Here is a 12,565-nt window from a genome sequence, read left to right as displayed (position 1 = left end):
ATACCGTCTCCAGCTCCGTTCTCAAGGAGAGAGAGAGAGTGGGGGGGGAGAGAGAGAGGAGAGAGGAGAGGAGAGGAGTGGAGAGGAGAAGAGAAGAGGAGAAGAGAAGAGAAGAGAAGAGAAGAGAAGAGAAGAGAAGAGAAGAGAAGAGAGAGACTTGGCTTCATGTGAGGAAAGCAGCAGAAGTCTTTCTTTCTCTTCCCCAAACTCCACCAGAAATGAGTCTTTGTGAGACTTGTCGTGCCGGCGCAGCCTCTTGGAGCAGGAGGCCTTGCAGGGTCCCAAAGACTCATTTCTGGCAGAGTTTGGGGGAGAAAAAGAAAGACTTTTTCTGCTTTCCTTGTGTGCAGCCAAAAGCAAAAGAAGAAAGAAGCAGAAAGAAGCAGCCCAGTGGCCAGACAAGGCATGTGGGGAGAGTGGGGCAAATTCCGCCCCCCCCCTTTCTCCCCTCACTACCTCGTGTTGTTCACAATGTGAGTGATGCAAGACTTGTGTTCCCATGAGCCATGTGGGTGGCACAGCCTTGTGTTCCCATGCAGCCTGGATTAATTGCTTTGGGGCAACATTTCTCTGCGGGACCACCAAAATTTTCTCATCGACCACCAGTGGTCCTCCGCCCACTGGTTGGAGACCACTGCTTTAAAAGATTGTAATTAAAATACCAGAGTTTTTGCCTGTGGATATATTTAATTGGAGAACATGAATGATGACACCCAGCCGGCGAAGGCGCTCAATTGAAGAATCTGGTTTATGAGACACGCAGGGAGGAGGTGGGGAAACAGGGTCACAAGTGAACTGTAAATTACACATGCCAGAGTTGGCTTCATACAGGGCAGTGCCAGTATGTCGCCTCTAATGAATCCTTTGAAGTTTATTGAAGTTTGGCTCAAGAATCATGATTTAATTAGAGCGATTGCTGGAATCCTGACACCAATCTTGCATTAGTCCTTTGAATTTTTGTACAGTGGTTAAAAACGCTGAGCTTACCAACTGGAAAGCTGACAGGTCGGGTTTGAGACCTGAACATTTCATGAGGGGATGAACTCCCGTTCCTTGCTCCAGCTCCTGCCCACCTAACACCTAACAGATAAATAAGTACCACTTCATTGGAAAGGTACAACCCTCTGGGCACTTCAGCATATAGTCATGCTGGCCACATTACCACAGATAACATCTTTGGACAACAGAGATGAGCACCACCCCCCTAGAGTCGGGCATGACTGGGCAAAGGAAACCTTTATTTAACATATGGCAATGTTACATTAGCCAGGAGAGTATAGCATGAGTACAAAGTAGTTGTTTGCTTTCTAATAATTGCTAGTCCATTCAGTTCATGCTCGTGCACCACAGGAGTCAGACTTGGAGGTTCAACAACATTCTGTAGCGTCATCCAGGACTTTCTCCCTCCACCGATGCTGCCTCACAGTTGGGCATTGCAGTGGGAAAGGTCCAGCACTACCATACAAAATGCCATTATTTTCTCACCAAAGTGGTACCTATTTATCTGCTCGCATTTGCTTGCTTTCAAACTGCTAGGTTGGCAGGAGCTGAGGCAAGTGACGGGAGCTCATTCTGTCATGCGATACTGGGGCTCGAACTGTCATGCAATACTGGGGCTCGAGTACAGACCTTCTCCAGCATTTTTAAGATACTGAACCACCTCGCCTCTAGTTACCATATTTTTCAGAGTATAAGACGCTCCGAAGTATAAGACGCACCTAGCTTTTGGGGAGAAAAACGAGAAAAAAAAATCTGCCTCTGGCTCTTTACAGCAAACAGCCTGTTTCAGCTACAGCACAGCCTGGTTAGCGCAAGCAGCTGATTGTCAGTTGGATCAAGCACCTGAAGATCAGCTGTTTCAAGCTATAGGGATTGCCATAGCCTATTACCGCCTACACGCACCCCATTTTCAGCCTCTGCATCTGGCTTTCAGCCTCCGCACACTCCATTTTTGGCCTGTTCCAGGCAGCAGGGATCAAAATGGGTGGAAAATGGGTCGCGCAGAGGCCAAAAACAGGGCACACAGAGGCCAAAAATGGGATACCGAGGCCAAAAATTGGGCACATGGAGGTGGCAATAGGCTGTGGCAATCTCTGCAGCCTGAAACAGCTGATCATTGGGAAGCCAATCCAACTGACAACCAGCTGCTTGTGCTAATCAGGCTGTTCTAAAACTGAACAGACTGTTTGCTGCAAGGAGGCAAATTGCTGGGAGGCAGAGGCCGAAGGCCAGTGGGTGAGGTGGGGCTTCATAAACATTTGCTGTATAAGAGGCACAGATATTTCCACCCACTTTTGGTGGTGGAAAAAGTGCATTTTATACTCCGAAAAATGCGCTAAATGGCTGATGGCTTGCATGCCCAGTTTGCAAAGACACTCAACAGCCCTGGCATTCGGCAAAAGAATGTTTGCAGCTCCACAAACTATGCTCAGCTTCTCCCAAAATGCCATGGCCCTGAAAAGACCCCCCAAAAAAGAAGACAGTTTTTTTTGAATGTTTATGAAAAATGTAAATCAATTTTTCACTGCTCCTCGGCTCAGAGGTCTCTTTTTACTGCTTCAATGGATGGAAACTAATGAAGGAGAGAACCAGCCCAGGAAATCAGTTTGGTTCTCTCCTTGATTAGGAGAGGAAGAAATAAAGAGAGATTTCTTGACAGCAGGAACAATTAATCAGTGGAATGACTTACCTCCAGAAGTTGTGAATGCTCCAACACCGGAGGATTTTAAGAAGCGATTGGACAACCTTTTGTCTGAAATGGTATAGGGTTTCCTGCCTGAGCAGGGGCTGGACTAGAAGACCTTCAGCGTCCCATCCAGCTCTGTTATTCTGTTATTCTATTCTGCTTCATCTTCCCATTGGACAGCGATCCACAGCAGGATGGCGTCATTTGCAAAGGGAGCTTTGGCCAACGTCTTCTTGGCAGACTCCGAGGTCAGCCTGTTGCGAACACAAGTTCCTTTGAGATGCTGCCAAGTTTGAGAAAAACCCCATCAAATTCAAGAGACCAGGTGTAACTTCGCAGGATACCTGCTGACTGGCCGAGATGGAGGATGCTTGATGGTCAGGGTTGCTCTTTTCCCAGCACCTGTGAAAGCCAGGTGTAATTCTACATGGAGCTTTTCTATTTTTCTCAGCAGGAAAAGTTTCGCAAATTGAATTAGACCAAGGCCATTTTTTTTTCCTAATTCAGGATTGGACCACATTTATTTTCCAGATTGTCCCAACTAATTCCGCTAATGGAGGTTATCGATTAATTTTACTTAATTTATTCCTTCTAGGCACTGCCCAGCTCTGAACTGACTCAGGTGGTGGCAATCAAACCAATTAGATTAAAAACACAATATAATAGTTATGAAAAACATTTAAAATAAGGGTCTTCTCCCCATCCCAATGTTTAACAGCTCAACAGGCAGGAAAACTTGTCATCCCCACAAATAATATCTTCCACAAATAAGCGTGGCTGGTAGACAGGAGAAAATCTCTCAGAGGAGTACTAGATTCCAACAATATGACATCAGTTTGTGTGGTTTTTTTTTTTAATCTTATCTCTGGCCAATATAACTAAAATAATTTAATGTTATTAAATAAAATGAATAATGTTTATTGTCTATAGTTTTTTTGAAAAAATATGTAAGTCACCCAGAGTTACCTCATTGTTGAGATAGGCAGCCTATACATTTAATTAACAAATAATGGATCTTTTAAAGAAAAATACAGTTTAAAACGATAATTAGTTATTCCACCAAAGGCTAATGGAAGGCAAAAAAAAGGGGGTGGAATCTTTAAAAATGAATTATAAATTATTGTAAATTATGTCTTCAATTGGAATCGTAAGTGTTGCATAGTTGGATGGACACATGCATGATTTGGTATTTTCAGGCAGTTCTTCCCCTTTAAATCATTGTTCTCAAGTTGGGGTGTTTTTAATGTGAGATGTTAGGTCATATGATGGTACCCAAGTATAAAAAAATTGCCAACTCCTGGAATTGGTGGTTTTCTCTAGTGGGTCTAGGACAGCTTGCTGTGGGATAATTCCATGCAGGAGAACTCAATGTGATAAATGTTATTCGCCACTGTTTCTTCAACATTATTTGACATTATATGAGCCATGGTGGCACAGTGGTACTGCAGGCTACTTCTGCTGGCTGCCGGCTGCCTGCAATTTGGCAGTTCAAATCTTACCAGGCTCAAGATTGACTCAGCCTTCCATCCTTCCGAGATGGGTAAAACGAGGACCCAAATTGTTGAGGGCAATATGCTGACTCTGTAAACCACTTAGAGAGAGCTGTAAAAGCACTGTAAAATGGTATATAAATCTAAGTGTCAACTAAAAAAATATTTCTTTTGGTCTTTTTAGTTGCCGGCAGAAAGGGAGTGGGGGAAAGCAGTGCATTCCTCAAATGCTTCAGATAATTGCTAGGCAGCTGAAGCTGTTGGCACGCAAGATTATTACTGAAGAGTATGATTGATGACTCTTGGCTATGGATGTGTCCTATTGGAGAATATATATCCAGGGGTGGTGGGAAGACCAGGGTCAAGGGGGAAATGAATGATGTATCTTAGTGTCGGCTACACCCAGGTAGCGCCAACATGGTCATTCCCAATAAATCTTTTTTTATTTTACTCTGAGAGATGCGGCTAAAGACTTATGATTTGAATAGGGGTAGATTTGTCGGAGCCCTGACACTAAGTGCCATTGCTATTATTTCCATTTTTTGTCAACGGAAATAATGAAGAAACAGTGGCAGATAACATTTATCGCGTTAAATTATACCACGTGGAATGATCCCAGGGTGATTTGACCATGGTGAGCTGTCTCATGGCGATTGTCCATGGCAAAATAGATGCAGCGAGATAGCTGTGGTGAGTTCCCCCATTCCTCTCTGTTTTTAACAGCGTAGATGCAGGCACATTAACTGTTCTCTGTTCTCAGGTACATGATGATGCGGGATTGCTGGCACGCTGTTCCATCCCAACGGCCGACATTTAAGCAGCTGGTCGAAGACTTAGATAGGATTGTGGCCATGACCTCAAACCAGGTAAAAGACCCCCAAAGTCCATGTTGCCCTAAATAGGCTGCTGAGAAGCCTTCGCTGCTTTCTTATTGGGGGAGGGGTAGGTAGATAGATTGGCAAATAGTTAGGGCAGTGGAAAATCACAAGCAGGAGGGGCAAATTATCTGAGATGTTAGGAAGGTTGCTGTAGTTTTAAAATTAAGGTATGTGACCATGATAAAAGACAAATTACATGTTTTGTATATGTTTGTCTCATGTAGCAGGAGATTGTCTCCTTGTTTTTTTACCATAAAGCCAGAGGGGTCTGGAGCTAAAACAGTTGCCCGAAGTTTGCAATTAGCTTTATTCTGGATTAAGTAGATTATCCAAAGCTAGATACTGTCACTGTTCCAAGTAACAAACTCCAACCCAATAAACTCTGAGACAAGCATTTTCTCAAAGTTCCATTTTATTAGAATTGTCCTATTGACACATCTGGGAAAACCCGAATCTGAGAAGTACCAGGTTTTTCCTTCCCAAAAGAGAAATCGAAAGATCCATCCCCTGCGTCCACCAGTCCCTCACATGGCCCAATCAAATGTTCATCCCAACTGGAGACATTCCTCCAGTCACTCCCCTCCAGGTGCAGGACAACATGTCCTTGACTCTCTGAGAAAGAATGTTGTTGTGTCTAATCTTCTACCCCCACTATGAAATCCCCCCTCCCAAATTCCCAGGCACTAAAATGTGGCCGCGTGGAAGCTCTTAAGTAAAATATGGCTTCCAAAGCTAACAGATACTCAGATCCAACTTCATCACTATTGGGAGTACTTTACACTCAGTCCCTGAATGGAAAAGTAGAAATTCCAGTCCATACATACCATTGGATGAACAATTTTAGGCACTATTGGCCCAACTACATTGGCCAATGAATTCCTAAATAAACAGAAAGTGACACAACCTCTGTATGGTACAGAGCTAAACAGAACATAGCCATGGTTTTCATATTTTTAGTCTGTAAATACCAACAAAACATAAGTATGTGTTCACATCTGCAGTTGTCCAGTTGAGTTTTGTACTGTGGGGGCCCTTGATGCTCTCTGAACTTAGTGGTTTTCTTGCAGATGTTTAATTACCCAAACTAGGTAAGAAATGCTAGCACTGATGATCCAGAAGTTGAGTTAGGGCAACTGGACTGCTCTTCTTTTTTTCTTTTTGTTTGCTTGTTTGTTTGAAACATTTCGCTCTTCATCCAGGGAGCTTCTTCAGTCTTGGATAAGCAGCGAAAAATTTCAAACCAAAAAAAGAAGAAGAAGAAGAAAAGAAATCTAGTTGCCATAACTCAAACTTCCATATAATTCTATGTGGATGACTGAGAATCTTCATCAACATAGAGCACTGATGATGTTACCTAGTTTGATAATGAAAAGGTTGAAAGAAAACCCAAGTTTCGAGAGCATCAAGGCTCTGCAGTTGAACCCTGAGCTACAAATTCCCTCTTCCATTGTTGACTTTTGTACCTTCTTCAAGAAAAATGACACCAGCTTCATTTTAGTTAGGAAGTCATGGAAACTTACCTAGTTATCCCTACAGTTGCCGCTGGGAGATCCACCCGAGCAAACTTAATGTTAGTGACCAGTTCCCCATTTCTCTATGTTCATCTGAGTTTGTCTCCAAGACTCTTACGCCAACTTGAGAAGAGCACTAGACATTGTTCTCACAATCCTCTCCTTCTCTTTTAGGAATACCTGGACCTTTCTCTCCCACTGGACCAGTATTCTCCCAGTTTTCCAGACACTCGCAGTTCCACCTGCTCATCTGGAGAGGACTCCGTTTTCTCCCATGATCCCCTCCCTGACGAACCTTGTCTTCCCAAGCATCCACCTCACCTTGCCAACGGTGGGCTCAAAAGGCGCTGATGCCGCCAGCATCTGGGGGACCCTTCTGTGCGTACGAGTGTGGAGCGTGGGTGTCCGCGAATGAACGGGTGTGCGTATGTGTGCACAGTCTCCCTCCAGCTGGGCTGGAGGGGGAAGGACCACCGGAGGAACAGTGAAAAAAAACGTCCATTCCAAGCAACCCAGCCTACTCATCATAATCACCTTCTTCTTCTTCTTCAGTACACTTCCATCTCTTGCAAGCCTTAAGCCTTCTGAAGAGCTGCTCATACCTTGTGATCTGGAGTGGGAAGCAGGGTCTTAAACAGCAGCAGAAAGGAGATTCTGGAGCAGAGGGGTGAAGAACATTCCCGTGAAGGGTGGAAGTCCTTTCTTTTTCCCGTTCATAAACCCAAGCTCTGCTGCAACCTGTGAGAACTCAGAAAGCAAAAATCAAAGCTGCCATGCATGAGATGCTACCTGGGGGGGGAAACATCTTCAGCCTCCCCTGTTCGAGGCTCTGTTGCTGTCTCATCCACAAGTGGAGTCCACTCCCACGATAACCTCCTAATTCTGGGAGCTATGCAGCCCAACATTCTGCAGGTTGAACAGAGAGGTGCCTGTTCCTGAGGTGTCTTACGAAAGCACCGTCCACTGGTACTTGGTTGACCAAACCTGAAAGTGATCTTACCACATCATACATCCATCATACACAGCTCTCTGGCCTAAAATTTAAAGGAGGCAGCCCCAAGGATCCCAGGGCTTGGACATTTTCAGACAAAACCAAGGAAATTAAGAGAAAACTTTTGTACATAGCTGCCACAAAATGTATAAATATTAATTATATATTTACATGGTCATTTTTTTTAATGGTGGTTACCAGAGAGAATATCACCTTGATAGTCAGTTTACTAGTGACTGGTAGGTATCAGTTGCTATAAAAGAAAACCCCCAAACAAATCATATATTTTGCTACTTCTGCTGGTTTTGCTTTTTGTTTTGTTTTATTTTTATTTTAAATTATGTTCTAAAACTTTTTATTTTCAGTTTAGGTACTTCAATAAAGATTGCTGCTTCGGTTTTATATGGGATTATATCAAACGGGCGAGTTTGTGGGTAATCAAGATTTTGGGGGGAGGGATTTGAAACCTTCCCCATCTCCTGTATGTACCTGCTCACCTGTGCTTCAGGCCCCTCTAGAACCAGAGTCCCTGTCCCTAAATCCCTTTGCTCACTCCCGTGCTGTTAAGATAGAGCGAGGGTCTTCAAACTTGGCAAGTTTAAGACTTGTGGACGTCAACTCCCAAAATTCCTGAGCTGACATGACTGGAGGAAGAATTCTGGGAGTTGACGTCCACAAGTCTTAAAGCTGTCGAGTTTGAAGACCCCTGAGATAGAGTGATGCCATCCATCATGTTAGGCCTGAAGGTTCCTAACTTAGTAAATTTTAACAAGACTAGGTGCTGGTCTTTACCAATGGCCCATCTCCCATTTTCATACTGAGGGAACCAAGTTTTGTCCAGACAACACATGGACAAATTCTCCCAGCAGATTGTGCTAGATTGGCAGCTTTGACTAAGCACAGAACATCCTCAATGTACGACCACTATGGAATCCAACATCTCCATTGCTATCTAAGACAGTTGTTAAGTGAGGTTTGTCCCCCATTATAGGACCTTTCTTTGCCCAGCTGTTAAGAGAATAATTGCAGTTAAGTTAGTAGCGCAGTTGTGAAGTTGATCCAGCTTCCCCGTTGACTTTTGTTGTCTCAGAAGGTCACAAAAGGGGATCACGTGACCACAAGACACTACAACCGTCACTAGTACATGCCAGTTGCCAAGCATCTGAATTTGGATCATGTGACCACAAGGAAGATGCCACTGGCGGTGGGGAAAATGGCCATCATTCACCTTTTTCAGTGTTGTAACTTCAAACTGTCGTTAAATGGATGGCTGTAAGTTGAGGACTTCCTGTAACTCTCCTCCTGGGTTAATGTCAAAGAACCCTAGTGAGTGGCTTATCTAAAACTGCAGGTGTGATGACCTGGGGGGTGACATCAAAATAACAAAGTCACAAAAAGTCGAATAAATTCCCTTTAATGCCTCCAACTTGGGCCGCAATGTCCGATTATCAGACTCTTCCAAAAACAATCTACGAAGGAAAGAAATGCAGTCCGAACCCAAAGTAAAGATAATTAGAAATTAAAAAAACCCAACACAAACCACAGTGAAGTAATTAGCATGGCAGGCCAGGATGATAAATTGTAGACTTCCAACAGATAACGCAGCACCCACAGTTGGGAGGACGCCAAAACCCAGATAAGCCTCGACCAAGAAAATGCACGCTCTGCTTTGAGCAAGGTGCTGTGTGCAAACACCCCACTTATATCCTGTTCTTCCAGCTGCAACTAATGAAGGGAATCAGGGCCTTTTTCTTCCCCTTAACCCACATTGCTCCCTTCTCCGTTCCTCCCTGCGTGCTCTAAGATGAAGAGGTGGCAGCCCTGGGTCTTCCTCTGAATGCCCAGCCAGACTGTGCTCTTCCCCCGTTTCTTCCACAGTCACCAGAGCTACACTCCCACCCCCTGTCAGCTGCTCAATCTGCCCCTCAGAATCAGACTCCAACAAGGGCATGACAACAGGGACCTTCCAACGGTTTGCTTTTCATTTTCTGAATTTCTGTCTCTGTTTTTCCTTATAAGAATGATCTAACCTAGCCAAGTGCTTGATAATTACCCAGTTGTTGTTGTTTTTCAAGGAGTAATATTGGCTTCTTCAGGAGGTAGGAGTTCCCCAACCTGCAACTCTCATCCTTGGTGCTTCTTTTAGTCTTCCTCTTCCATTTCTTTACAGCTAGTCCTCGACTTAATGACCACAATGGGGCCCAACATTTCCATTGTTAAGTGAGACCTTTGTTAAGTCAGTCTTGCCCTCCCTTTGCAACTTATCTTGCTACGGTTAAGTGAATCTGGCTCCCCTCATTGACTTTGTTCCTTGAAAGGTTGCAAAAGAGGATCACATAACCCATAAGACACTGCAACGGTCACAAGTATGAACCAGTTGCCAAGCATCTGAACTTCGATCACAAGATCATGGGGCTGCTACAAAGGTCGTAATTGTGAAAAATTGTCATTGGTCACTTTTTTGTCCAGTGCCGTTGCAACTTTGAATGGTCATTAAATGAATTGTTGTAAGTTGAGGACTACCTGTATTTGGGCATAGGAAAAAACATTTAAATGATTTGTCTCTATCCTCATTTCCTCTTTAAAAAAAAACAACAACTGGGGGCCATGTCAGAACTCAAGTCTTAGAGGAGAAGGGGCTTCTCCCAAGTTGTGAGAAAAATGGCCACTTCCTTTTCTTCAAACACCACTACATTATTCCAACTACTACTGTATTTTCCAAAAAAGAAGACCTAACCGGAAAATAAGCCCTAGTGTGATTTTCCAGGATGCTTGTAATATAAACCCTTCCCTAAAAATAAGCCCCAGCTAAGATAATCAGCTAGACCAGTGGTCCCCAAACTTGGCAACTTTAAGTCTTGTGGACTCAACTCCCAGAATTCTGGGACTTGAAGTCCACAAGTCTTAAACGTGCCAAGTTTGGAGACCTCTGAGCTAGACAGACACTATCTCCAAAAATAAGACCTAATCAGACAATAAGCCCTAACGCATTTTTTGGAGCAAAAATTCATATAACACCCTATATTTTCCAGGGAAATACAGTAACAAGCCTGTACACAAATTTTGCTATGTGAAGTATTACTTGCTTTGAACTTGCCTACTAGTACTTTATTCCTGGGGTGTGTCCTTTTTGACCCATTCTGTGGATGCCGGTGTCCAATTACACCTTCTCTGCAGAATCAAAGTAAGTCAACTCTTAACACTCATACAGTACACATAGTCCTCGATTTAGAACAAAGGTCTTGAAACTTGGCAACTTTAAGACTTGTGGACTTCAACTCCCAGTTTGGGGACCCCTGATTTAGAATAATTCATTTAGTGACCATTCGAAGTCACAATGTCACTGAAAAAAGGGACTTACGACCATTTTTCACACTTAAAATGGCCATTGCAATATCCTCGTGGTCATGTGACCAAGATTTGGACGCTTGGCAACTGGTTCATATTTATGACAGTTGAAGTATCACAGGACTCCCTTTTGCTGACAAGCTTAGTCAATGGGGAAGCCAGATTCATTTAACAACTGGGTTATGAACAACTGTAATGATTCACTTAACAACCATGGCAAGAAAAGTCATAAAATGGGGAAAAACTCAATATATGTCTCTCTTAGCAGCATACATTTCAACTATGGTTGTAAGTTAAGGTCTACCTGTGTTCTCAAGTTCTTTCCTTTCTTCCTACCATCGTAAAGGCATGAATCCCTGGTACCCACCAAATCTTTTGGGACTGCTGCTCCCAGAATTCCCTAGCCAACATTGTCCTGGAGGATTCTGGGAGTTGCACCCCCATATATCTGGCGTCGTGTTTCAATGTAACCTAAATCCACCATCATTCATCCTATACTCGGAAGCTTGTCCTGCCTTTGTATGGAATCAGATGAATTGCGTTTTTAAACATTTCTGTATCAGATTTGGAAGTCTTGTAATTTATTTTTCAAAGGAAATAATTTTAATTGTTGAGAGTCCTGGAACTCTCTTGTTGCCTCCCTTTGTGTGCCTTTTTTTTCCAGAATCGATGGCAAATTGGAAAATAAATCATACATTTATGTCCACTTCAATATCTTTTCTTTGGTGGCTGGAATGTCTGCATTTCAACCTAGAGCAGTGATGGAGAAACTTTCTGGCTCTGAGTGCCCAAACCGGAACACACATCCATGTATGTGCACTTGCACAGGGTGGAGTGCTGGAAGCCTGAAGATCAGCTGGCCGGTGTGCGCATGCCTGGTTTTTGGCTGTTTTTGGCCATTTTCAGGCTGTTTTCAGGCCATTTTTTGCCTGGAAACAGCCCCAAAACCAGCCTGGTTTTTTTGGCCATTTTGGGGTTCATTTTTGGATGTTTTTCAGGCCTGTTTTGGGGCTGTTTTCATGATGTTTTGGGGCCTGAAAATGGCCCGAAAATGGCCTGAAAAGCAGCCTATTTTGGGGGCCATTTTCTAGCATTCTGGCGGTTGCAAAGACCAGCTGGACGGCATGCAAGTGTGTGCCAGAAACCAGAAGAACAGCTGGCAACGGTGTGTGTGCCCACAGAGGTTCGCCATCACGGGCCTAGAGATCTGACAGGGTTAAGTTTGCAGGGGCTTGAAAAGCTGACAGGAACATGAATTTTCTATGTGCATTCTTCTTTTTTAGAAAATATTCCAGAACATTAATGATCTGTTTTACACAGTGGCGGATTAAGGCTCACTGGTGCCCTAAGCACTGACAAATCTTGGTGTATATACTGTACAAACGAAACCAAACTTAGGCTACATAAACGTTTTTGTGGTGCCTCCTTTGGGCCTAGTGCCCTACGCATGGGCTTAGTCTGCTTAATGGGTAATATACCACTGGTCTGACATATGAAACGAGTCCCCAGAGAAAGTCAGTCAATCCATTGCAGCGAACATAACAGGCAGAAGTCTTTAAGCCAGAGAGTTTCACACAGGCAGGTTGTGCTGTTAAAGAATTAAGTATCAAAGTCACAAGGCAGCACATAGAAGCTGCACAACTACTAGCTTTCTATGGCTA

At 43.7% G+C, this 12,565-nt stretch overlaps 1 protein-coding gene across 7 annotated transcripts in view; it reads left to right on the top strand.

The window, feature by feature from the left end:
- Positions 1 to 11,616, top strand: part of FGFR1 (fibroblast growth factor receptor 1) — a 115,813-nt gene extending 104,197 nt beyond the window's left edge. For all 7 annotated transcript variants that reach the window (XM_087938659.1, XM_087938660.1, XM_087938658.1 and 4 more), the window contains 2 exons: positions 4,937 to 5,042; positions 6,740 to 11,616. In XM_087938659.1, the coding sequence (XP_087794785.1) occupies positions 4,937 to 5,042; positions 6,740 to 6,916 (283 nt within the window). In that variant the 3' untranslated portion in view covers positions 6,917 to 11,616. The remainder of the gene's footprint in view (positions 1 to 4,936; positions 5,043 to 6,739) is intronic.
- Positions 11,617 to 12,565: the final 949 nt, after the last annotated feature.

The sequence above is a fragment of the Pseudonaja textilis genome, chromosome 9 (assembly GCF_049901715.1).
Source record: "Pseudonaja textilis isolate UNSWEBS1 chromosome 9, rPseTex1.2, whole genome shotgun sequence".
Classification (NCBI taxonomy): Eukaryota; Metazoa; Chordata; class Lepidosauria; order Squamata; family Elapidae; genus Pseudonaja; species Pseudonaja textilis.
This window is presented reverse-complemented; position numbering and strand designations above follow the sequence as displayed.